This window comes from Passer domesticus, chromosome 9, assembly GCF_036417665.1.
Source record: "Passer domesticus isolate bPasDom1 chromosome 9, bPasDom1.hap1, whole genome shotgun sequence".
In the NCBI taxonomy this organism is placed as follows: Eukaryota; Metazoa; Chordata; class Aves; order Passeriformes; family Passeridae; genus Passer; species Passer domesticus.
In genome coordinates, this window is record NC_087482.1 from 24,330,879 (window position 1) to 24,357,385 (window position 26,507).

At 47.3% G+C, this 26,507-nt stretch overlaps 1 protein-coding gene and 1 long non-coding RNA gene across 2 annotated transcripts; one reads left to right on the plus strand and one right to left on the minus strand.

Moving 5' to 3' along the window:
- Nucleotides 1-177: 177 nt before the first annotated feature.
- On the plus strand, nucleotides 178-12,113 carry LOC135307707 (serine/threonine-protein kinase PAK 1-like). The gene is made up of 7 exons (XM_064432121.1): nucleotides 178-195; nucleotides 4,371-4,434; nucleotides 6,541-6,650; nucleotides 7,478-7,595; nucleotides 8,430-9,151; nucleotides 9,478-9,612; nucleotides 11,133-12,113. The coding sequence occupies exons 2-5, from the start codon at nucleotides 4,414-4,416 to the stop codon at nucleotides 8,544-8,546; spliced, it is 366 nt and encodes a 121-aa protein (XP_064288191.1). The 5' UTR covers nucleotides 178-195; nucleotides 4,371-4,413; the 3' UTR covers nucleotides 8,547-9,151; nucleotides 9,478-9,612; nucleotides 11,133-12,113.
- A 750-nt stretch (nucleotides 12,114-12,863) lies between these two features.
- Nucleotides 12,864-14,802, minus strand: LOC135307708 (uncharacterized). Its single transcript, XR_010368384.1, has 2 exons — nucleotides 14,172-14,802; nucleotides 12,864-13,582 (listed from the first exon to the last, which is right to left on the minus strand). It is a non-coding gene; the product is annotated as an uncharacterized LOC135307708 (long non-coding RNA).
- Nucleotides 14,803-26,507: the final 11,705 nt, after the last annotated feature.

The window sequence follows — 26,507 nt, forward strand, 5'->3', positions numbered from 1 at the left end:
GAACTTGGTAGGACTATGCTGCTAGTGTTTTGAGAGTAGAAATGACAAAATGTTTTTTTTTTTAGAAGACTGGTGCACACTGGCAGCTGGAGAAGAGAAGTTTTCTCAGGAATTGTTATTTTAGATTTGAGGGTTTCTTGTCTCCAGAGCAAGCGAGCAGTGCTTGCTTTGCTCTGTGTCTCTTGTTTTTGTAAGGTAAATGTTATTTTTTCTGCTTTTTGCTTTTTGGCACTACTTTTATCTCTACTGGGTTGGGAACTAGAGGTAGATGTTACAGGAGCCAACTCCCCCACGCCGCTGGGGTGCTCGGGGGAAGGCAGGCTCTTTAACTTCTAGGGAGAAGCTCTCGACTATACGCGAAGTGATTTAAAAACTATATTGATTTTGAACACAGCCAGCCGAACTGCTCCTGCAGTCAGCTGGAGGGTTATGCTTTTTTTACAGAAGGATAGGCTTTTCGCAGGGTTTGATGTGAATGATGGAGTTTCGGAAACCTGCGGGACAACTGGGGTGGGTGGTGCAGGCAGCACGGGCGCTGGTGTCGACTCTTGAGGCGGTCTCGTGGGCTCAGCACTATTCTCAGCAAGCTCTTGCACTGCAATTGGATCGGCAGGGAGCGGCGGGACAGGCGGGGGCGGCGGGCTCGGAGCGGGGTCGGCCCGCGCAGGCGCCGCCTGCACCGTTGCGAATTCAGTTGCCGGCTGGGATGCAGAAAAAGAAGAAGACACGGAGGCAGCTCCTGCAGCTCCCGGGAGCAGCAGCACAGCCGGGGAATCACTGTTGTTGATCGCGCTGCCTGGCAACACGGGCGGATCGGCGGGAGGCGGTTCCGGGTGCCGCGGCGCAGGCGCAGTCATCAGAGCCGGCGGAGCTGGCCCGGGCGGCTGCGGGGCCGCGGGCGGAGCCGGCTGAGGCGGAGCCGCGGGGTCCGGCGCCTCCCGCGGGGCTGGCTGAGGCGGAGCCGCGGGGTCCGGCGCCTCCCGCGGGGCTGGCTGAGGCGGAGCCGCGGGGTCCGGCGCCTCCCGCGGGGCTGGCTGAGGCGGAGCCGGATCCGCTCCCTCCCGGGGTGGGGGAAGCGGAGAATTTCGCGGCGAAGCGGGCGGGGCCGGCCCGGAAAGCGGCGGGTTCGGTTTTTCATCCCCCCCAAGAGAAGGAGCGGGGGGGAAGGTAGATCTGTTTGCTCCAAGGGAGCGGAGAAAAACTTTTGCTCAGCTGTGGGCAGTGCGGGGGGAATGCAAACTCGCGGTTCGTCTTTTATGAGAGGCTTCTCTCGTGCCGAAGCTGGCGGGGACAGAACGCGACTGCGCTCCCGAGCCATGATGTCCCCTGCAGCCCGTCCCCATTTCAAGATAACACCATAAAGCAGTACGTGCACTGCATGCATCATTGGGCATTGAACACGCTGGACTATTGTCCACCTAAAAAGAGCGCCCATGAACTCCCAAAAACGTAAATCAAGGGAGTCTACGACATTTGTAATAAATCTATGAAATTTTGCCCATCTGAAGAACTCATAACACCGTCTCTCCAACATACATTGAGGAATTCTGTCCCTGCGTCCCCATCTGCACCAGTGTTTAATAACTTTCTCCTCTGACGCAGTAAACGGAACCTGAGCTTCCGAAGGTACATTTTCCCAACTTTCCTCCCACCTTTTGCGAATGGCAGGATCTTCAGGAAGGGAAAAAATAACAGTACCTCTAGACAGTGTCCTTGTGGATCCAGCTGTGCAGCTCTGCTGCTCTGCGGTCTCTGGACACAATCTCCAGGAAAGTCCAACAGGTTCTCCTGTTCGCCTTGGCTGTGAACTCTGCCCATCTTCAGGGTCTCGTTTCTTCAGCTCCAGGCTAGATTCCATGGTCACTCTTGGGGTGACCATCAGTTTCACACGTCCAGGGGTCACCAATTCTTGCTTAGACTGAGATCCCTGGTGCGAGGACACAAGGCTTGACTCCATTTTCATCAGAAGGCTGATTTATTATGTTATATATTATACTAAAATACTACATTACAACTATACTAAAAGAACAGATAGAAGAAGATCAGAAGGCTACCAAGACAAGAATAGAATAGGAATCAATAACAAAAACCTGTGACTGCTCACAGCCTTGGCACAGGTGGCTGTGATTGGTCACTGATTGAAAACAATTTACACGAACTAATGGAAGATGCACCCGTGGCATTCCACAGCAGCAGATAGCCATTGTTTACATTTCTTTCCTGAGGCTTGCAGCTCTTCAGGACAGGAAAAATCCTAGCAGAGGCTTTTTCCCTAAATTATCATGGCAACAAGACAGATATTGTGGATCTCTACGGAGGCCAGTGTTGTGCTTGGGGGCAGCCAGGCAGCACTTTGGGGCATTCCTTTTGCCTTTGAGGGCAGCTGGGAGTGGGTGGGCTTTGCCTGAGCTTCCCTGTGCAGTGAAGACAAAAGCAGGGATTGTTTTGCAAGCAGCAGAAGGCTGCAACCCAGCCAATGCCTCCGTGAAGGTGTGTGTGCTAGTCTGGCCAAACTGATGAGAACACTTGGCTTCCTGGATTCCTTTTAGACTCCTGACCTGTCACCAGTCATTGGAGACAAAATACTTCCCAGAACTTGGTTGTCTGTGGGGCTGGTTTAATGCTGGTGTTGTTTTTATGACTGTTAGTACTTCTACTGTTCCTTCTACAGTTTGGGTTTGATAAGAATTCTACATTTTGGTTAGCCTGACCTTCTGGATGAGAACATCAAATGATAGCACAAATAAGAGAGGAAGAGGTCTTTTCAATGTGCCCTAAAAGTTAAAATGTTACATTGTTAGAACAATCCCGAGGTATCAGATAGGAAGAGTTGTTTTCAAAGTGCCCCAAAAGAAGAAAACCACCACACTTTTTTTGACAATCCCTGTTTGATATTTTAGTTGTATGCCTAGGAAGATGCATCAAAGAGACACATTCATGTGGCATTTCCAGATAGAAGTGCCCTGCAGGCAATTCTCGGGAGGAAGCCTGCAGCCCCTCTGCTGCATGTTCCTGCAGTACCAGGCACTTTGTCACTGCTAATGCCCAGCTGATAAACACTCTTGGAATACTAAGCATTGGCCTCAATCCCTGCACAGATTCCTGCACTCGAGGAAAGCACACCAAGGCCTTGGTGACTCTGCAGTAGAGCTGAGTTGCTTCTTACAACTAGTAAGGGCTGCCAGTGCAGTGCTGTCAGGGACTGACGGGTCAGGCACAGAGCAGAGCCCAGTTTACTCAGTGTCTGCCATCAGCTGTTGGGACAAAAGGTGGATTGATTGACTCCTCCGTGGGTCTGAAGAGAAAGACAACCATGTTCTGTCTTGAGTGGGGTCAACAGCTTGTAACAGAGCTGGGTGTGCCTCTGGCTTCTTGACAGTGGCTGTCAGTGGCCGTTCGTAGGCTTTGCCAAGCTTTTTGTCATACCTGCCCTGCCACTGACAGCTGCTGTGCCTGCAGGGGCTGGAGCCTTCCTCAGCTGTGGGGTTGCAGCTGCCGCCCCGTTGCTGCAGCTTTGCCTGGGCTGGTGAGAGGATCAGCATCTCCTTTGTGCAGGTGTCTGTGTCACGGCAGCGCCTGAGGACCGGCGCTGTCCTTGTGCCCCGTCTGGGCTGTGCCCTTTGGGAAGATGGGGCACGTGGGTGCTGTTCAAGGGGCCAAGTCCAGTGCCCGTGGCTGCTGCAGCCCAGGCTGAAGACCAGCACTTGTAGTTCTTCACTAAATGAGGAACGGGCAAAGTGATCTTCAGAACTTAGCCTGCTCCTAAATGAAAAGTGTTCTAATTCTTAGAGTCATTGTTCTTGGATGTAGCATGAGCTGCTGTTCTCTGAAAATGTCAAGGCATTCTTTAGGCAAACTGCTGAGAGGAAGGGAACATCCCCTCCTCTCCTGGAATTCACTTTGCAATATTCTTTCTGCTCTGCAAAAAGCAGATGTTGATAAAAATTCATCCCAGATCCCAGGGTGCACTGAATCTTTGGAAGTATGTAATCTTGTGCTGAATCTCCCAAGAGAGTGTTTCTTCCCAAGAAAATGAAGGCTCCTGATTTTTCAGCCCTCCTTCCCATTTGTAGATGACAGCCGCTTGCCTTGGTGCCTGTTTGTCTTCTGATTTCTGTCTGCTCTGATGGTTTTTCCATGGGCTTAGTTTCCCCTCAAGGCAACCCTGCAAAGGAGTGTGGGAGAATCAGACTCTGTGCAGAGCTGCCTGTTTTGCTGGGGCTGCTGTTGTTGTTGTTCTTGTTGATGTTATCGTTAGCCAAAAGACCACAAATTGCTCAGAGCCCCAGAGAGTGGAGCTGGGTTTCAGATCTCCTGCAAGCTCAATCTCTCTGTTTTGAACTTTGCTTCTTGCATTTTGTTTCTTTCAGGGTGTGTGGTGAGTGTGGAAGATCCAGAAAAGAAGTACACTGGATGGGAACATCTTGGCAGTGGGTGAGTGCAGCCACACTTATTTCTACAGAACCACAGGCCAGGAATTTTGGTGGTGCAATAGCATGTGGGAAGTCAGGCAAGCTGCAAGCATCTTCAGAGCCTGGCTCTAGATTGTCCCTGTCTCACTACTGAGGCAGTACAAGGCATCATCAAAGATGACTGGATGCTGACAATGTCTTGGCTGCCTCAAGGAGCAGGACCTGGAAGCCCTCCTGTCCCTCCAAGATGGGGCACCAGTTTGCCTATTTTCCCAGGAGACATGGTTTTGTATGATTCAAAGTAATATGGCCACACTCATGAAGGAAGGAAAAGCTGAGAGAGCAGGTTTTGTGTGTTGTTTCCCACCAGACAGCTGTCAGATAACAGCTCTCAGTAGCATTTCTTAGTAGTATTTTTCTGGAAACAATATTCAGTGGTCAGGAAAATAAGAAAGGCTGTGTGGCATTGCCTGAGTTTGGCAGGTAGGATGAAAGGAGAGCAGTGAGAAGGCCCAGCAGCACTGTGTGTTTCATTGCCTGGAAAGGCACGTCACAGGCAGAGATACAAGAAGAAAAAGGCAAAGAAACCCCCCCCACATGCATAAGTTAGTGTGTGTATTGGAGAATTCTAGCAGCCCTTTTTCTTCCTGTGGGAGCCAGCTTTTCTCTTGGACACTCTGCATGGCAGAGGGCTGCTGGGCTGCTGTGCCCTTGGCTGAAGAGTAGACAAAGCCCAGTGTTTTAGAGACACTGCAGGCAGCACAGAGCTCCTGCCTGGGCTGCCTTTTGCTCCTCAGCACTGAACAACTTCTCTGTTCTTGCCACTGTTCTGATTCTAGGGGCTTTGGAGCTGTTTATAAGGCCTTCGACACTGCCACAGGACAAGCGGTGAGTGCCCGTGCAGATCTTGCAGCTCTTGAGTGCTTTCCCTGTGATGTGATCTGTGGCCAGAGCTTTGGGCCGCCTGTCTTTGCTGCAGAGGCTGTTCTGCAGAAGCAGTCTGTCTAGAGGCAGGCTGCAAAATGCATTTGGGACAGACTTTGTCCTTCCTACCTACCTGAATGAATGCAAGGATGGCCGTGGTGTCTTTCAGAGGACACGCTAGCTTGGACTTACTGGATAAATGTGCATAGATTAGCTGATGGCAAGAGCCATCATTCCAGCCCAATTCCTCTTAAGCCCAGGATCAGACACAGATATTTTGTTTTCTATCAGGTGATTCAGTTGGAAAATACAATGCAAGCCCTTCAGAAAGAGAGATCTTGTCTGGAGCACAGTTTTGCCTTTCAGTCCTAGGGAACCTAGTTCACATACACACACACCTACACACACACACACACACAGAGACACGTGCACAGATGAATGAGAAGAAGTTGATGAAGAGCCTTAAATAATACAACCTTGTGTTGATCCTGTGTTCCACTAGAGAGATGCTCTCTGTTCTGAACAGGCATGGTGGTGTCTTGGAGAGTCTTGCTGCTCTTTGGGGCTAGAAGTTCCAAGTCCTGAATTCTCCTTTTTGACTCTCAGGAAATACATTCCATCTTCCTTAATAGTAAGGAATTAGAGAAGGTAGTTCCTTATCCAGCTGCAGAGCTGTGCTCAGGAACTGCACTTGGAGGGAGGTCTCGGAGGCGTCCAAAAGCCCCAAGCCCTGTACTTAGAACCTGGGGCACATCCATAGTGTACCACAGAAAGGGGTATTCATTTTTAAACCCATTCAATAATTTCAAGTCTAAAGATTGTTCTTCAAAGTTGCAAAAGCCAAACTGAAGAAGTGAGGATGTGCTGGGATTGTAACTTTACCTTGAGTCGCTTTGCAGTTCTTTTTTGACAGCATTTTCCCCATCATGTTTTATGTGTTTACTCTGGCACACAATTGAATTGGCAGCCATCTCTTCACAGGAGAAAAATTACTTTTGGCTTCCAAAGCGTGTGTAAATGATAATAGTAGTGCTAAATAAAGTCTGTTTGAGAAGCCTGCAGGTGCAGAGGGTGGTGTTAGCGCTTTGTGGTTGATGGTTTAGAGTCCCTTTTTTCCGAGGTGACAAGGCATCCAGGCCCATGAGTGCCAGAGAAAGAGGCTCTGGTCATGTCTGTCCCTAAGAGCTTTTGAATGTCATTGTAGGTGGCTGTAAAGGAACTTTATCTCCAGCACCAGGGCTGTGAGGGAGTATTAAAAGAAATCCTGCTCATGAGAGAAAATAAGAACGCCAATATTGTCAGCTACTTAGAAAGGTAAGTAGTTCTGGTGATTTTCTGGGAACGTTCATTTCCATACTTGCAAGGCAAAGATTTAAAAGCTCTTTAGCCACTGGCAGAAAATGGATCTTTCAATGAACATCAATCCACTCCTGCACCAGGCATGGGAGGAGTTTGCATTCTGTCCCCATGAATGCTTCCTGACATAAACAGCTTGAAGATTGCTCTCAGAAACCTGGCTCTCTTACTAAGCCAGCAGCCTGTATGTTCACTTGCTGCATGTGGTTTTGCTGGTTTGGGGCATGATTTTTTCTAAGTGTTGGAGGAGAAAACATGCCAGAGGTTATGCACCTTGTGCTGTTCCCACTATTTTCCATAGCCTTGCATGCCAAAAGACTAGGCTAGGAGACACATAATTTGCCAGGTCTGAAATTGTTTTCCTGTTTGTGACTGTCCTTTCTGCAAGGTTTTCCAAAGGGTGTTGGCAGTGCTGCACAACCACTTGCCTTTAGTAAAAGCTGTGAAAACTGTGTCTCCTTGCTGCTGGAGGGAATGGTGCAATTTGTGTCTGAAGATGATGAAGCAGCTGCTGGGATGTGTCCACTTCCAGATTTATCTTTTTCCTCACTGAACCTCCTTTTCCCACTGCTTGCCACCTAAGCCGTCTCCTTTTCCATGGATGTGCCTTCCTCCTTTAGGTGGCACAGATGGCAGGCACTGGCTAGCCTAGGTGGAGTGTGTCTTCATTTGATTCCATCTTCATTTACCAGTGACCTGGAAACAAAACTCAGCTGTAGTCTTTTCTTCCCCACAGCAATTTAGCTGTGCACGTTCAGCTCCACGCTGTTGCTTTCCTCTTGCAGCTACCTTGTGGATGAGGCTGTCCTGCTGGTGTTGGAATATATGGATGGAGGCTCCTTAGCTGATGTGGTCACCGTGAGAAGGATGGCTGTAGGACACATAGCAACAGTGTGTCGGGAGGTAAGGGGTCCTGCTTGTGCTTGGGATGGCTTGGACAAGGCTAGTCCTTTGAAAGCACTGCAAAGTGAGTGATTCCATGTTCAGAGCTTTCTTTCTGTGTTGCTCTTCTGCTTCAGAGAAGAAAGAGCATCTGGACTGAACTGCCTGCCAGTGTCCCTGCCCTTCCTGTACTCTGTTCTTCACTCTTATCCACCATCATTGAACTCTCTGTCTCTTTTTCCGTTTTATTTTCTGTTCTGCACTTTGCCTCCCCAAGCCTTTGCCCAGAGCCTTTCTGCACTGCCTTCTTTGCCTGTAAGTGCAAAGGTGCTGCTGTGAGAGTTTTAAACCAGAGGCCAAGCCAAAGAGAGACTCATCTGTCACAGGTCTCCACTCCAAAGGATGGCACGGCACCCAGCATGGTGCTTGCTGCTGCAAACTGACAAAAGAGCTACTTCCAAGTCTGCTGTTGAGGCAGCCATAGAACCCTTGTCCTCCAGTCTCCCGACCGACAGTGATCCCCTTGGTATCCAAGGCAGGGACGTTTTCCTCTTTTGACAAACCATTGTTTGTCGTCCGGACGTGGAGAGCGCATCCGCTGCAGCAGCGCTCATTCTGACTGGCTTTGCAGGGAACAGTCTGGAGCAACGACTGACTGATGCTTCCCCCTCCAAAGCTAATATGCCTTCCCTTGGAAAGATCCTGCTCTCCTAGTGCTGCAGCAGCAAGCTCTTCCTCTTGCCAGAACTCACTGCTCCTTGGAGATCTGAGAATCTTCAGGAGCAGCCTCCTTTTGCATGTGATGAAATCAGATCAGGGTAACTTTTGGCCGCCTGTTTCTTTTTCCCCTGGCAGTGCCTGCAAGGCCTGGCTTTCCTTCATGCCAAGCAGGTGATCCACAGAGACATCAAAAGTGACAACATCCTTCTGGGCCTGGATGGCTCCGTCAAGCTGGCTGGGTATTCCTGCTGAGGCGCAGCGCTGCGGGGAGGCGGTGTGGGGCTGCTTTGGAGAGGTGCCGGGTGCCAGCAGTGGCTGCTGAGAGTGCAGGGAGCGCTGTGCAAGCCCAGGCCGCAGCTGGAAGGTGCTGAGTGGTCTAGAGAGCAACCAGGTATCCAGAGTAACTTTGGTTTGTGGGTGTTCCTTCCAAAGGGAGAGATTTACAGTGTAAACGTTCAGGGCAATGAGGAAAAGCCAAGGTTTTGTGGGAATCCTGGGCGGGTTGTTACCTGTACAATTGCCCATGTCCTTGGCTGCAGCCCTGAGGAAGGAGAGCCCAGCTGCTTTTCCAGCTCCATTAAGCACTGCGTTCTGGGACTGAGAGTGAGAAGCCCTTTTCCTTGGTTTCCTACTTGAAGCAGTGTTTGTTTTCCTCCTCAGCTGATTTTGGCCTCTGTGCTGTGCTCAGCCCTGAGCACAGGAAACGGAGGTCGATGGTCGGGACCACTTACTGGATGGCACCCGAGGTGGTGAGAAGAGAGCCTTACGGCCCCAAAGTGGACACCTGGTCCCTTGGGATTGTGGGAATAGAAATGGCCACAGGAGAGGCTCCTTATATGCAGGAGACCAGTGACAAGGTAAGGTGGAAATGTGCTCAGATAGTCGTGTCCTTCTGCTCTCAGTCCATTAGAGAAAATCCCATTCCCACAGCTTGAAGTGCTTCCAGCAAGGGCCACTTCAAAAAAGGTCTCTGGGGCTCACATCAGCCGTCAAGGCAAGACCTGATGCTGGAACAGCTGGGGCTGCAATGGGGCCTTTTTTCCTTTGGGAGAGAAGGCTCATCTCTAAGCATCTGCTGGGCAAGAAATTGCCACTGCAGAGTGGAGTTTTAAAGATGGGGTCTAGGTGAGCCCTGAAGGATATGGAAGAATCACATAGAGTCTCATGTTTCCTTTTGCTTCAGGCCAGCTACCTGATAGGCAAGCAAGGGGTTCCAAATCTGCACCAGCTCAGGCTACCCCCTGGCTTGTGTGAATTTCTGGGCTGCTGCCTGCAGATGGATGTGGACAGGCGAGGCTCTGCCAAGGAACTTCTGCAGGTACAAGGCAAAGCGGCTGCAGGCCAAACAGCTGTTCCCTGCCAGGGTTTGCTCCTCAGCCAAACTCCAGGGAATCAGATGGGCTCCCCACAGAGTAATCTCTGCTTTGGGTGCTTTTCAAATGAAAACCAAGTAGGATCTTGACTGCTTGAGGTTAGAAGGGCCCAGTGAAGGTCATCTAGCCCAGAACTCCAGCCACTGGCAAGGACATCTTCAAGTAGATCAGGTTGTTCAGAGGGCCATCCAAGCGGAGCTTGAATGTTGCTGGGTTGGGGCTCCTCCCAGCTCTCTGGGCAGCCTGTGCCAGTGTTCCAGCACTCTCCTCACAAACAGTTTCTTCCTCAGAGCCAATCTGAATTGAGTGTCTTTTAGCTTAAAGCCGTTCCCCCTTGTCCTCTTGCAATTGGCCCTGCTAAAAGAAATGTCCCCAACTTTCCTAGAAGCCCCTGAAAATATTGAAAAGTCTCCTTGGGGCTTGCTCTTCTCCAGGATAAAAAGGCACAAGGCTCCCAGCCCTTCCTCAGAGGAGAGCTCCCACCTTCTGGTCATTTCTGTGTCCCTCTTTTGCTCTCAGGTGCTGTATTCAGGTTTGCCTGGTAGCAAAGGAACTGAAGTATTGCAATGCTGGGGATGGGGGCTTGAGGAACACAATGAAAGCAGTCCCTGCCAAGCGGTTTTAGATTGGTCTGTGGGAATGGGGGAGCTGGGGTGGAGCTCACTGTGAGCATCCGAGAGCACCCAGCTTGTCCCGCCTGGCCCACCCTTGGAGGGTGCCAGCCAAACAGGCACAGCTGTGCAGGATTTGTGCCAGCCCCATGTGCTGCCTTGCCCCATCAAGTAGATGAGAATGGCTGTGGCTTTGCTGCCAGGTTTGTGGCAGACAAGGAGCTGGTGACCAGGCCACTTCCTTGGCTGTGCCTGCTGTGAAGGAAGATGCCAGCCAGCACAGGAGGGAGTGGGGTGTGCTGAGGCAGACACTGCTCTTCCTGCAAACCAGAGCTGAGCACATCTGCACCCTGATGCTTGTGTCCTTGCTCCTGGCTTGCTGCTGAAAACCTGAATGTCCAGCTTTCCTGAGATCAACACGTGGGATCAACATTTTTCAGAGCTCTTGGGAGTCTCTTGAGGAATGCCTTATACCCCACATCTCTCTTGGACACTCAAAGAGCCCATGTCTGTAGAAAAGAGGAGCTTGAATAAGTCTGTTGACTTTCCTGAAAGGAATAAATCCTTAGGACAGCAAGCAGCAATCCCACAGTGATAGCAGGACAAAAATCCCAGCAAGTGACGACACCATGAGGAATGGACTAGTGCAGTTCTGGGCCGTGTTTGCCTGTGCCAGCAGCATGCTGGACATGAAGGCAGACGTGCTGCTGGTGCCCTCAGTCCCATGTCTGTGTATAACTGGGTGCTGGAGGAATCCAGCTCAACCCTGTTAGGAACTCAGTTTGGAAAAATGGTTCCTTTTTCCTTTGTCTCTTTTAATTTGGTTTCTTTTGTTTCTTTTTCCCTTTGGGCAGCATCCATTTCTGCAATCAGCGGAGCCTCTCTTAAGCCTCTTCTGACAGCCTGATTGCTGCCATCCCTGCAGCAAGGGAATGCAAGAAGCAAAGGAGATGACAAGGTGTGAGAGTCTGTCCGAAACTTCCCTCATTTTTTGCCTCTCGATCGTCATGAAAGCCAAGACCACCGGGGAAAGGGAAAGATCCTGTTCTGAAAATCCAGGTCTGTCTGGTCCACCAAGCCAGATTATTGCCTACGGGTGTGTTTGCTCAACTCATGGAACACTGCACCCAAGAAGGGGCAGTGTGCTCTCCTTCGCCTGCATCACCTAGCAACGCTAGTGCTGGAATTTCTCCACCCTTCTGACTTGGCTGGACTTTCTCTCTGGAATGACCTTTCCGGAGGTCACCACAAAAGGACCCTCCATTCACCGTATATCAACCACCGTGACAGATGGACTGAGATGGGAGAAGGTTCTCCCTCAAGGACTGAGACGTGCGACCCCTACATGGAAAAGCTCCCCTCTTTTCCCAAAAGGACTAAGACTGAAATCCCCACCATAGGGTGAGGGAAGGTATGCGTGGGGACCAGAGCAAGTTTTGCAAGCGACCACTGGACCGAGAAGACAATGGTTCCTGCCTACGACATCTGCTGCTGACGACGCCTGTTCCTGATGGACTACTGATGGACTCCTTGTACCCTTTATCAATAGACTGTTTTGAAATGGGTCCCCTTCCCCCATTTCAAAAGGACTATAAAAAAGGTTAGACCTGACTGATACCTTTGAGATCTCCCCTGACGTGAAGATGACAGGCCTCTTCGTCGACCGGACTTCGAGGGACTTTGTCATCCGCACGTCTGGTAGCTATATACCTCCTTGCCCTCCCTCTCTTCTTTTGCTTTTCCTTATTCTTTTCCCTTTCTTCATTCCCCTCTCTCTAACGCATCTTCTCTATGGCTATTTAATAAAAGTACATGTATTTTGATTTTACTGCAAATCCCCTTGTCGTGTCAGTTTTTGCACCCTGAGATCAGTGAAAAAGAACCTCCATGAATCACGTCCTTAGGACGGATCGTGTCACCTCCTGAACCCCCATTCTAAAAACCCCAAACTTCTACCCTTTCACCCTGAGACAAATTATTATTCTGCTTAAACTCTCATGACTTGTAGCTCTTCACGTAACATTGGTAATTTACTCCATGGGTCAAAATCAAAGACACCTCAAAGGCACAGGTGTCTTTGCCTTCATGCCAGGGTCTCTGAGCCCCCTGCCAGGGGCTCGAGCCACGCAGAGCTGCCAGAGGGATGTCCTGGGTTCCGACAAGGGGGGACTTTCCATCTTTAAGAACGAATGGCCAATTCAGAAGAGTACATAGAGCCTTATTCCCTGACTGGCAAGGAAGGGAATTATCGCCCGCCAGGGGCTGTGTACAAATCAGGAACAGGACAGGACTGCTGAGGAACGCTGCATCCTTTTAATGATCTAATTTTCGGCAAAAGATCTTCCCATATATATCAATTTAAAAACTTTGGTTTTGATTTTAAATAAAATTTCACCTTTGAAAGTCCAATAGAGGGGATCTGTAACACAAGAAAACAAACCCCATGATTTTGCCAAAAAAGCTCTACGAAACCAACAACTGGCACATTTATAAATAGCATAAAATCAGAGTTTGCAGGTTCCACTGATGAACAAGGAACGTCAGGCGTGACCTGTGATCCTTGTGTTTGGCTCACGTCTGCATACTTGAATGAATTGTTATAATTGCTTTTAATCAAGGAGAGTACATTGGCTATTTTAGGCTTGGAAATTTTCCTTTGGTTTGAAGAGGAAAGTAATAAAGTCTCTTTGGCCACCATTGATTTCACTGCCACTAGGGCAGAGTTATTATTATCGTGGTGGGCGTTTTTATCAAGACTCCAACGCCCCTTGCCATTATGATTGTGGTCTATTTTAGATGGATTCTGCACGCTGAGGTTTGAGTAGTTCCAAGTCTGTGTCTTATGTTTCTAACTGACATCTTTCAAAAGCAGAATGAGCTCTCTCCCTCTGGCTTGTCAGCGTTAGAGCTTGGTTCCACATGAACCACATTGGATAATGTTCATCTGATGTCTGGCCAAATTCCACTGTAATTCCTTGGCCTGAGGAATATCAGGAAGACCTGCTGAGCTCCATGAACACTGTCAGCTGCATGGAAGAGAACGTCCTTGACTTTACTGAAGAAACTGGAGCTCAGCTTAGGTTAGATGCTCTTGAGCAGGAGAAAGGCTGGAATCGTTTTCCTGAGGCCTGTGTGCCCAGAGGGACTGAGATCTGGGGAGCAGCTGGGTGTTTCTGCACATGGATGTAAGGGGATTGCCAGACAGCTCAAGCCTTAACACAGGCAAACACTCCCCAACTCTTCTGAGGCAACACTTTGCTTTGGGTTTCAAATTGTTCCCACTTGTCTGTCTGTGAAGATGCCCCTAAAACCACAAGTCAAGCCTCTCAGAACTGGTGTTACATTTCCAGCAATGAAGAAAAGAAACCCAAAGCCAACAAAGTTTCTAAAACAATGATTTTTAGAGAGGAACTTAATTCCCTGTGCAGTGTCTTCTCACTGGGAAACATGCTGGAAGCCTGGGAATGAGGGTGTAAATGGCTCAGAGTCTCTTCTGCTTCTTTTCCAGTAATGCTGAAACACCTAGTGACCGTGTTTTTTCTCATAGCCCAAGCCACGTTCTCCTCATCACCAAGCCAGAGCCTGGTGATGTGGAGAGCCTGCCAAAACCCCCTGTTTGTTTCCTGGCACTTTCTGGGATGGGCCTACCATTAATGCATTGACTTGAGTAGCCAAATGAGCAGAGAGTGACCATAGGGATGGCACCTCTCCTTCTTCTGACCATGGAAAGTTTTCTTTTGCTGCATAAGGGAAGCTGAAATTTTCCGACTGCTGAGAGACAGAGCTGCAGGTGTTTCCTGTGTGCCCAAGCAGGCATTTTCATCCCAACACATTTGTGCAGGCATCTTAATGTGTCTGTGTGGAATTTGAGATTTAAATGTTTGTTTCCTTACCTGAGGAATACCTGGTGGATTTCCTTTCTTTCCTTCCAATTACCATGGTTTTCAAGAACAAAGGAGAGAACTTGATGAGCTTTGTTTTATGGCAGCTCTGCTTAAGGGACCAACAAGCATGGCAGAGATGCCTTTCTTGTACTAATCCTTGGAAATAGCAGAGTTAGTATAGAAAAGTCCCTCTTCCAAAAACCCTATCAAGCTGGTGTGAATTCTCAGAGAATCAAACATGCTTTGCTGATGTAGTTCCCACTTGTTAGGTCAGTCAATGAAATCAGCTGCCAAGTCAAGATCTGTAGGATGTTGGAAAAAATGTGGGGTTTGGGTTTTTTGTAGGTGAAGGAAAGTCATCTCTGGGTCTCTGCCAGGGCAGAAACTGCCACTGCAGAATGAAGCTTAAACAATGGGCTCAGGGAGATGGGCAAAGTTACAGATGGGCAAAGCAGCAGGTGGAACCTCCCTGTTTCCTTTTTCCCCAGCCTCAAATCCTGATAGGCACAGGAGGGAAAGAAAAGCTGCAGGAGCCCAACCTGTTTTCACCTTGGCTGTGTGACTTCCTGAGCTGCTGCCTGCAGACAGACGAGGAGCAGCGCTGGTCTGCCAAGGAGCTCCTGCAGGTAAAATGCAAAGGGGCCACAGGTGAAACCGGGTGTGAGGGATGGGCTCCTCATCTACTTAAGTCCAAGGCATCAGATGAGCCCCCTTCCTCCTCACCTGCACTCTTGGTGCTCTTCAAATGAAAACGGTGAGGAGTCCTAGACTGGGCTGGGCTGGCAGGGCCCTGTAAAGGTCATCAGGTGCAAGTGTCCTGCCATGAGCAGGAACATCTTTAAAGAGATCAGATTGCTCAGACCCCTTTGCCACCTGACCTGGAATGGTTCCAGGGATGAGGCACCTACAAGCTCTTGGGGACCCGTGTGCCAGTGTTGCAGAATGCTCTAAGTAAACAAGTTCTACCTAAGATCTACTCTGATTGCATCCCATTTGTGTTTAGAAATATTTTCCCACATTCTGTTGTAACTGGTACTGTTCAAAAAAGGTGTCCCCCACTTTCTTCAAAGCCACATTGAATTTTGGAAAATGGCTATAAAATCTCCTTGGGCCTGTTCTTCACACAACTGAATAACTCCACCCCTCTCTGTTTTTCCTGAGAGGAGAGGTGCTCTGTCCTCTGACTGTTTTCTGTTGCCCTGTTTTGTAATTTGGTGGGGTGCCCCATTTTATCTAATGGCAAAAGAATTGAAGTAGAGCAATGCAGGGTACAGAGACATGCAAAGGCGGTGCAGGAACCCAAGGAAGCCAGGCTGGCTGAGTGGTCAGAGATTTGGCTGTGGGCAGGAGGGGCTGTGGGGGGCTCACTGTCAGCCTCTGAGGGGCCCTGGTTTGTGCCCCCAGCCCACCCTTGGAGGTTTCTGGCCGGCAAACAGGGAGAGCTGAGCGGGACTTGTCCCAGCCCCATCTGCTGCCTGGCACGCTCAAGCAGACAGGAACTGCCCCAGGGTTACTGCCAGGTTGTGTGGCAGAGAGGGAAGTGCAGCAGCCAGTGCCACTGGGCTGTCCCTGCTGGGAAGGAAGGTGCCATCCAGCACAGGAGGGGCAGGGCATGGAAAGGTAGGCACTACTCTGTCTCCCTGTGGAAATCAGCACAGTGCCTGTCTTTCAAATACAGGGACCTATGTGATTAATTGGAGTTTCCTGAAAGGAAGAAACCTCAGGGCAGAAACACCATTTCTAGAGCACTGGCAGGGCAAAAATCCCAGCAAGATGAAAACACCTTGATAAAAGGATGAGTGGGATTCTGGGCCAGGTTTGCCTGTGATGGCAAGGTCCTGCACATAAAGATGGAGGTGCAGATGGTCCCATTGTTCTACTTTGTGGGTCTTTGTAGGAACTAGAGGAATCCTCATGGAGCCAGTGAAGCACTGAGCTTGGAAAGTCATGGTTCACCACTCTTCTTTGTTGTTTTCTTTTTTTTCTTTTTCCTGTGGACAGCATCCATTTGTAACATCATCCAAGCCAGCCTCCATCCTGGCACCACTCATCATTTAATTGCAGAAGAAGAAAAAGAAGTATTAGGAGACGAGAATTTAACAATAATTTCAAGATGTTATCTTCATAAGAAATTTAGATTAAAAATGTAGAGTAGGATTGTTGAAGAGTTGAAGAGTTGTTGAAGAGAATAGAGTATACATTAGGATTGGATTTAAATAAAGTTTCTGGAACATCAACTCATTTAGAAGACTTAGATTTAGGTTTAGGCTTAGGCTTAGGTTTAGGCTTAGGCTTAGGCTTAGTACTAGGTTTAGGAGTAGGTTTAGGACTAGGGTTACAGTTAGAGTTAGTGTTATGACTAGGTTTGAGTTTGGGTTAGGGTTAGGGTTAGGGTTAGAACTTAGGGGTTTAGGGTTAGGGTATGATTGTCTAATAGGTCTGCTGAGTAGGATTTGAAATTAATAAAATTTTTAAAACCACAACTCTCCTTGTAATTTCCTTCCTTCTTACTCTGTGAATAAGCTCATGATTTCCTTGTAAATTGTCTGTTGTTTCTTAAAGGTGGAAGTCACCCCTACAGTGTCTTTGGCATGGTGTGAAATTGGGGTATGCTCATCTTCATTTATCCTCTCCAGACCATGCTGCTTTTGGAATACGACCCACGTGTCTGGTTTTGGTCTGCTGTGGTACCTCTATTTGAGGTAGAAAGGGCAATGGCATTTGCATGAAAAAACAAAGGAGGAATGGGACAGCCCAAATACTCTATGTGGATACAGGCTCTCTGCTGTGACTCAGGAGCATTTGAGTTCCTGCCACTTGGATTTGTATCCCTAAGTGCAATGTCTTTGGCGGAAGGAGAGCCTTGCTCAAGTGAGAAAGCAGAAGGATCAGAGAGGGGGCTCTGAAAGGTCTCCTCTGGTGCAGAGCTGGCAGCGCCTGTGAGGTGAGAGCGGGCCCGGCCTTGGCCGGGGTGCAGCCCCAGCAGAGGCCTGGCAGAGCCCGGAGCAGCCTGAGCCTGGGCAGAGGCAGGCTGGAAGGAGGCCCTTGGAGCTGCAGGAGGCAGCAGCCGGGCCCTGGGTGCCTCTTCCTGGCAGCGGGCGAATCCTCCGCTCTCAGAGCCCAGGTGGCAGCTGGCTGCTCCCGAGGGGAAGCGTAGCCGTGCTGGGCACAGCCCAGACTGGAGGCATTGGCCGTCTGGAGTCTGCCCAGGAGCAGAGGAAGGCCAGGGGCAGCCCAGGGCCGGTGGCCTGGCTGAGGATTCCTACTCTTGTGCCGGCTGCCCTGTGACTCCTGGCAAAGGGCAGCAGTGTGTGCAGCACTCTGGGCAGCGGCGCAGGGAGCCGGGCTGCTGGGCAGGCTGGAGCACAGGGCAGCGTCCTTCAGGCACGGCACTTCTGCCAGGGCAACCCAGGCCAGCCTGAGGCACTGACAGCTTGGCAGCTCACATCTGCAGGAGCCAGTGCCTCCCACAGCTCTGCCAGGAAGCGCCTGCAGGCCTGCAGTTCTGCCCTGAGCCACAGCAAAGGTGTGAAATGCAGAGTGTTTTGCAGAAATATTCAGGCCCACCAGGCCAGCCTGCTTTGTGCTCTCTGGCGCACAGCAAGCACTGTGCAGTGCCACTCTGAGCTGCTGGGAGAGAGGTGTTAGAAATAAACAAACTCTTAGTTACCACTAAGTGGAGACAAAGTCATTAAAGCAAAAGAGAACCTTCTTCTTAGTAAGGATTCAACTGAGCCGGCTGTGTATCTCTGTCTCCTGAGAGGTGAACATACACACACACCAACACAATGCTGCTTTTGATTGCTTTTCCCAGCCTCAGGTGATCCCTGTCCCCTTCCCCTTTGGCTGGGTGCTAGGCAACTTACATTCTCTCCTGACAGCCTACTTTTCTGTCCCCTCTCCTCTTCTCCTATCTCTCTTTTATTCTGGTGTTCAACCCTGACCCTTTTCCAGCTCACAGCAACACCCAAGAAATTAACTGGAACAAATGCAAACCAGAACTAACACCACCTAGCACCAACAGCTTTCATTCTTTTTTCTAATAACCTTTTGGCTGCAGCAAAATATTACCTCCTAGCTTTCTGAGGGAATCATGAGCCTAATTTCAACATGTTTTTGGGATGATGATGCATCTTCAGTGAATAGGTTTTCTTTTGGGAAGGGTATAAGGACATGAGTTCAAGGCTGCAGGACAAACCAGTTTTTGTTAGTTAAAAATTTTCATTATGACCTTCCCATGCCTAGTTTTTAACCTTTCTGTAATATCAAATGACCTCAGTTCTGTGATTATTACATCTGCATACTAGCTGCAAAAACCCAACATTAAAAGCCATGGTCATATTTTGGTTGAAAAATAAGAAAACATGCAAATTAATATTTCAGTGATAGCAGTGCCAGACCTTTTAGGTTTAATCCTATTCGTGCTATTTTCAGAAACCTGCTCTTGACTTCAATAGGAGCTGGCATGAGTGCTTAACCATGAATAAATATGGAAGGTAGTTGTTAGTGATTTTCAGCATGAAAATTATTTTATAGACACTGTAAACAGAAGTGACAGGTGGCAAATAGTCAGAAAACTCTGCAACTTAAAACCTGCTGATGAAGCACTTCTGTGTCTACAGACCTAGCCTTCAAACACCTCTCAAAGATCTGTGGAGTTCATGGGAACCTCTAGTGCCTTTATTTATAGTACCTTTAGTTATAAAGGTGTAAATTTTAATTTAAAGCTGTGAACAGAAAGAGAATATTTAACCAGATGCAATGTCTTTAGACACTGCAATCAAGGTTTTCTTTTGCTCTACTATACTCCAATGTATTTGGGAAAATAATCTTTATGCAAACCTGTGTGTCAGTGTAGTTAATCACAGTGGTATTGTGTGGATGGATGTACATACAAAGTCTTGAGACAGAAAATATAAGTTCAGACCTTGTTAATACTTACTAATAGACTAGGAGTGCTTTGATTGATCTGATCTGGTGGGGTTCCAGTATCTCTTATTTTCAGGCAGTCTGTAAGATAGAACTCTCTACCTCACACATAAAGTAGGTGTTCTGTCAAACAAACAAAACAAAACAAAATGGCTTGAGACAATTCGAAGTTTTTTGATAATTATAGCCCATGCCTTGTTTGTGTATAGTGACTGTTTAGTGAATTAGCACTCCCAAAAGACAGATTTGGATGCAGCAGTGGGGAACAAAGTGACACAGACCCCCTCATGCATCCAAAGGAGATCCCTTTATTGTAAACATGGCACACTTTTTATGCCTTTAGTCTCAACCTGACATAACTGAAACCAAACCGAGACCTAACAGAACTGAACAGAAAGAAGGCACCCATTGGCTGGTGCTCCCAAATGTCAGAGATGAGCTTGCTGCCAAGCCCCGGGATTGACTGCCAGGGGCTTCCCCCAGTCAGATCTCTTAGGAAGCTGCAAGCATTTCACCGGCCAGATGCCGAGGGGGTGTGCAGTTCAGACCAATGAGAATATGCAGACTGGGTCTTTCAAATGTTCTGTATGAGGGGTAGGCTGGGAAATAAACCCCCTCTGTGCCACACAAACCTCGAGGCTGAGTGATCTCTGTCTCCTGCACCCACAATCCCCAGACATGACCTAACACGTGGTGAACCCCAGAGTGATAAGAACTCAGAAGCACAGAGCAAAGGAGACACATGGCGTTAGAGCTGGAAATCGGTGTACAACCAGATTGCAAGCAGCGTAAGAGCTGGGAAATGGTGTGGGAACCAGATTACAAGAGCAACAGGCCCAAATTGGTGTTTGGAACTGGAGAAATACAGCCTGGGAGCTGGGAATGGTGACAGAACTGATATGCTGAAAACCTGGGACTTTGCTAAGTAGCATAAAGTGCTGCGAGGTTTCTAGCCCTGTATTTGTGGACTGGAATCACTTAGGAGACCATGGGAGCTTGGATGTCAGGACCAGAAAACTCTGTAACGAAGGTACTGATTTTCTTCCTTCAAAGAAGAGAAATAAACCACGATGAGCGAGCTCTACAAGCTTTATTCACATGGTGCGAAAACCATGAGCTGCACATATCAAAAGGCGATGCTTTAGATTTGCCCTTTTGGGAGAGGGCTGGACAAAATATATTTGAGGCAGTCTCATTTGGCGATGATGCAGCCATCGGTATTATAAAACCATGGACACTTGTTCTGGACTTATTAAAGAACTGGATTATGAAAGGCAAAGGGGGAAGGGCAGCAGTGCAGCCGCCTCTTCGTTCCACGCTGTGTGCGAGCTGGCATTGCCGCGGGAGCCGGCAGGCCCCGGCCGCTGTGAAAACGTGCTCTGCTACTGGGACTGTGGCTGACCAATGTGGAGCGGGTGTGGGAACCAGCACAGCCCCAGGGAGTGGGGGAATCCCAGAAAACGGAGGCCATCCGGGGGCTGCCCGAGCCAAGGACACCGATGTCGTCCAGAGGGCCGGTGGCGCCGATTGCACAATCCAGGCACATGGAGAGACGGCGGCCGCCACAGCCCCGGCAGCCGACCCGGGCGGGCACACCACGCCGCCCTGCCCTGGGGGAGCAGACCATGTGGGGAACGCTTCTGCTCCCCCCCGGGGACACCATGCCATGCAGCCGATCCGAGCCCTCCCGGGTTACAGGGGAATTCCGCAGCCATTACACCGTGCCACGCGGCCACTGAGATCGTCCCCCACCATTCGCACCAGGGCCGCCGCAATTCCCATCACCACGGAAACCGAGTGGGCTGGCTCCAAAGTCACCCCTCCCTGGAGCCCGGCGTGTCTGCATCGGGAGTGGCCCTGCCCCCGAGCCTGCCTCCAAGGTCGGATCTGAGAAGAGCTGCAGACACCAAAGCCAGAAGCAGAGTGTGGGAAAAGCCCCTGTGGGGGCCCAACCCACAAAATACAGTGGAAAGAAGCATGCCAGGGTGTGGGGCTGTGTCAGCAATAGCAAGCAAGCCGTCCTGAAAAGATGCTGCTGGCCACATGCTATGGCCATTTCACAGCAGCTGAGAGAGGGCCACTTTCTCACCAAGTCCAAGAGAAAGCCAACATTGCCCTACAAAGCTTTTCAAATCAAGGCTGTCATGTTTCAAAAACTCTAATAAACACACTGAAGGGTTATCACACAAAAGTTAGAAAAATGTACAACTGTTTGTAAAATATGCCTTAGAGTTCATAGTACAATACTCATTATGACTGTTTGCGATTGTTAGGACCAAAATCAATAGGCCTATGATTGGGAAAATGTGCTATTTCTTCTTCAGGCAATAACTGCTGTGCATCAAGGAAGCCTTAGTGTGTCTATTAATATGTGTTTTCCTAGTATTCCTACTAATTATTATTGCCTTGTTTCAAGAAGGATGGTTAAGCTCCAAGGGATATCCACTAAAATACTCATTAAAAAAAAAAAAATCAATTTGTCATAACCAAATTACTGTTGCAAAGTTCTTTCACTGAAGTTCTACCACTTGTCATCATTTTGTCCTAGATTGCAAGATAATGTGTGCATTCTATTTGCCATCTGTTAGAGGTGTGGCTCTGTTATCTTCTCTTAATTGGGCAGTTTTCTTTATCTCTTCCATGACCAATCCTCCCTCTGGGGACACATCTGTGTTAATGGGCCATTGAGTGCCACAGCATGACTGATAAAACTACATCATCCCACACTGTGAGAAGCTCTGCCCAGAGGGAGGAGCCAAGCATTCCTAACTGGATATCATCTGAGATTTTGGACACCAGGACAGCCTTTTCCACTGGATTCCCAGAGGAGCAGCTGCCTTTTCCACTGGATTCCCAGAGGAAGACCAGGCCCATCCACACCACCACTGGGTCATCAGAGGATGACTACACCTTTCTACAGGATCACTGCTTCAACAGAACCACACCTGACACTCCAGGAGGACGGCAGCCACCATTCCAATTGGACTGCTACCAAACCCCTGACCAACAGGGTGTCTGTTGGAGTGTTGGAGGACACAAGGCAGATGATGGACTTTGGACCGGGTTAACATAAGAGATTTGATAACAGGATGCCTTGGCAAAAGCAAATGGAACTTTGAAAATTAGACTTAGATTGCAAGAAGATTAAATCAAAGAGGTTTACCAGAAAAAGAAAATCCCATTAAACTCTGCAAGCAGGAGATGTTGTTATATGCATAAGTTTGTGTATGTGATTTTAACCTAATCATTGTAGTACACATTACTAGTCTCCCTGAAGTAGTATATAATATAAAAGTGTTTGTATCCCACAATAAAATTGGATTCTATCACTGAGTCAGTCCTCCGTCTCTCTCCATCGCTGACAGGTGTCAGGTTGTATTCTGACACTGGCAGTGTTGTTTTGTATTACTGCATTGTTTATTTGACTTTTATTTTCTTCCCTAATAAAGAACTGTTGTTCCTGCTCCCGCATCTTTGCCTGAGAGGCTCTCTTAATTTCAAAACTACAACAATTTGTAAGGAGGGGTGTCACATTTTCCATTTCAGTGGAGGTTTCTGCCTTCCTCAGCAGACATCTGTCATTTCAAACCAAGACACATTTTAAAAGTTAAAAGTCATCTATTAAATCACTAACAAAATGTATAACTTTTAACAAGGGGAGAAGGGTGGATTGCTTGCACTGTTATTCATGTCTAAAGTTTTCGTGCACTAGATATTAGTAAAAGTTTGTTTTTAAAGTATAAATACAAAAAACCTCCCCCAACCAAGCTCATGATCCTGATCAAGCCATGAACTTGGCTGGTAAAGAAAAATATATTATTAAACCTAGATTCTCTTTTTCCATTGAGAGAAATGAAAAAAGCCTCATCCAGAAGAGGTTTTTCTCAGGTTCTCATAGTGAAAAAGAGATTCAGGCAGAGCTCAAAACCCATGTTTTGTCCTTATTTTTATTTATTATACAAAGAAAAAAGGGGAAAAAGGGGTTGTTGTGAAGGTACGTCTTTGACTCTTAAGTAAATAATATAACAGTATAATAACCCTATGATATTCAGCTGCCTAAAATACACTTCAGTGGAAACCACAGACAAGCATCCTGAAGTCTACCCACCTCATGGACAGTTCATATAAGAACTTGATTTGTTTACAATCTATTCCTTAAAATATTAGACCACATCCTATTGTAACTGGTCCTGTTAAAAAAGCTGTCTCCCACTTTCTTCAAAGCCACCCTGAAGTTTTGGGAAGTGGAGCTAAAGTCTTCCTGGGGCCTGTTCTTCACAAAGCTGAATAACTCCATGTCCCTCCACATTTCCTGAGAGGAGAGCATTGCTGGCCAGGGGTCTGTGTCAATCCATGAACGGGACGGGAATGCTGAGGAACGCACCTCGAGCTGTTTGTTTTCCAGCTGTTTGGTTTCCACTCTCATTACATGGTTATGACAATGGGAAGATGCCAGCAGCTCATGTCCCCGGCAGCACACAAGGAACTTAATGTTACTTTACCTTAAAAAAGTAAACTTTTTTGACCAATCCCACAAAGCAAAAGCATATTGACAATAGTTCTATCCAACCCCTAGAAGCACAGGTACCTTTTGTTCAAACAATGCTTGCTAATTTGGAATGAAATACCCATTGTAAGCCTTAAAGTACAATGCACAGAGCTCCATTATTAAGCTCAGAAGTTCCTAATATCTCACTAGATATACTTTTCTGTAGCTTAGGGAGTTATTCTAGCCAAGCGTTACTACAAAGACCATTGTTCCATTTGTCCTTACTTTTTTACGTGTTATGTAATTTTGCTGCAGACTTATGGCTGCTGATTAGCTCTAATCGCAGGTCTTATGTCTTTGAGCCCTGCCTTTTGCAGCTTTCCCAAAACCTTCTGATTTTAAGGATTCCCACAATTCTCCCTCTCGGTTTGACTAAAAAAACCCTTCATAACCGTGTCATTTATTAACTGCCTTGCGTTTCATAGCTGTACTATAGTATATCGGCTTTTTACTTGCTTAAAGCATCCTTTTTGCTCACATTAAGCCTTGCTATTTTACAACAGCAATTTTAATGTTGTGAAAGTCCAGTCAGTTCAAAGGGCATAAGTCATGTCTGATAGCAATTACAAGTCATTGTCAGAAGAAGTCTCACCTGTTCCAAGGTCTTAATTCAAAACCTTCTTCTATGTCAATACCTTCATCCACCATCTCTGTGAGATTTTGCGAACTCTCTGTGAATCCATTTCCTACCTATGTCTCTTATATGCTAAACACTTCTTTGATAGTTTTGTCCATCATTTGTGGCACACACTGAGGTATGCAAGGTATTACTACAGTATCACTGCCAAAACACCCAACACATATAGACCTATTTTACTAAGTTCCCTTTGTCAAGGTGCAAGGCTCCATCTTAGGAACAAATCATCTAACCAGGATCCAGCATCTTCTTTAATTGGAGCTGTCAAGTCTGTCAGCTTTTGTATACTTTTGTGGATGGATTCAGAATGATCAGACAGGTTCATGCAACACAATCCACAAATTCCTCACAACCATGTCCATGTGCCAGGAAAAAGAAAAAATCAACAGCTGTTCTATTTCAAAGGGTAGCATGCCCAACAATCTTAACATCTGTTTAATATCACTGTGTTATTGCAGTGATATTGGCATTAGTTTGTTAAATTGTTAAACAATTAAAAACAACCAACATCAGTGTATCATTCAATTTTGCTCCATTCTTTTAGTGAGCTAATTTTTGGCAAAAGAACCTCCCATATCTTCCTCAATTTAAAAACTTTCCTTTTGACCTTTAATAAAAACTTCACTTTTGAAAACCCAATAGAGGGGATCTATAACGTCACAAAACAAAAACCACACTTTTGCCAAAAAAGCTCTACAAAACCAACAATTGACACATTTATAAACAGCATAAAATCAGAGTTTGCAGGTCCCAGCAATGAACAAGGAATGTCAGGTGTGACACGTGATCCCTCTATTCAGCTCACGTTTGTGTACTTGCTTCTACAGTCTTGGACTCATCAACACCTTCTGGGGTGTGATATGGTTTGATGTTTTTCACTGGGACCCACTTAATTCCTGCACCTGTAGAGACAGAAGCATACCCTTTGCCCCAAGTGGTTAATCAGAAAGGACCTTCAATTTGTCCTGTCCCAGGGTTTCTAATTAAAACAGGGGGATTTTCTTTTCGTTGCGCCTGAGTGTTATTTGAAAAATGCCTAAAAATTGGTGGATCAGGTTCTGCAACAGAGCAGTTCAAGAAATGAAAAATATATAAAGCTTTGTTCAATCTCATCTGTGGTGTGATCTCTACTCCCCCCCTCATTCTTGATCAAGAATGTGTTCTAATGTCTGATGTGTCCTCTCAACAATTGCTTGACTTGTGGGAGAATGGTGACAAACAGTCCAATCCTTTAAAAATGTGGCCAATTTTTGAGATATGTATGTGGGACCATTGCAGACTTTTACTTTTTGGGGCACACCCAATGAAGCAAAAGCTTGCAAAAAATGTTGACAAGCACAATTACCTGTTTCACCTGTGTGAAGAGAAGCAAAACCTGCACCAGAGAATGTGTCTACTGAAAAATGAGTATTTTTAAATTTACCAAAGGAAAGGTATTTAGTGATATCCATTTGCCATAACTGCAGGCTCTGCAAACACTGCGGGTTGACCGCTCCTGTAGAAACAGGAGGCTGCACAAGCTGGCAGTCAGGGCAAGTACTGATGATAGCTTTAGCCTGACTTTTAGAAATTTGAAAGATTCGCACAAGTGCTTGCACATTTGAGTGAAAAAAGACATGACTCAGTTTTGCTTGTTCAAAAATGTTTTGCAGAGTGTTTGAAATAACCATTCCCAGTTTGTCTGCTCTCGCATTTTCTTCCACTAAAAATCCAGGAAGTGAAGAATGAGCCCTGATGTGAGAAACAAAATATGGATTAGTTCTATATTGCAATGATGTATAAAGACAGGGAAGCCAACAATATAAAGTGTCATTACTAACATCCTTTAGAACTGATCCTTCTAATCTTTTAACCACATTAGCAACAGAATCTCTGATTAAATTAAAAGGTTGTGGGAAGAGCTGAAAAGCCTGAACCACAGCAGCAAGCTCAACAATCTGAGGTGATCCTTCTATTATTAGAAAATCTGATTCCCAGGTTTTAGATGTTTGGTTCAACCAAATTACAACTGATTTATGACTTTTCCCAGATCCATCAGGGAAGAGAGTTATTGCATTTAAAGGTTCCTCACTTAACATAGGTTCCTCTCTAAAACTCAATTTTGCTTGCAATAATTTGTGAGCCACGTAAGGAACAGAACAAATACCTGTAAAATTTAATAATGCATATTGTAAATCATCAGAATTTTGCATTGCCCAATCAAGAGAATCTTTTTTTCAGTGGTAAATAG

Bases quoted from the DNA above. Each gene is read 5' to 3' on its own strand.
- LOC135307707 (XM_064432121.1), top strand. From the start codon at position 4,414: ATGGGAACATCTTGGCAGTGG. The intron at 6,651-7,477 runs GTAAGTAGTTCT...TTCCTCTTGCAG, and splicing joins ATTGTCAGCTACTTAGAAAG to CTACCTTGTGGATGAGGCTG. The intron at 7,596-8,429 runs GTAAGGGGTCCT...TTCCCCTGGCAG, and splicing joins TAGCAACAGTGTGTCGGGAG to TGCCTGCAAGGCCTGGCTTT.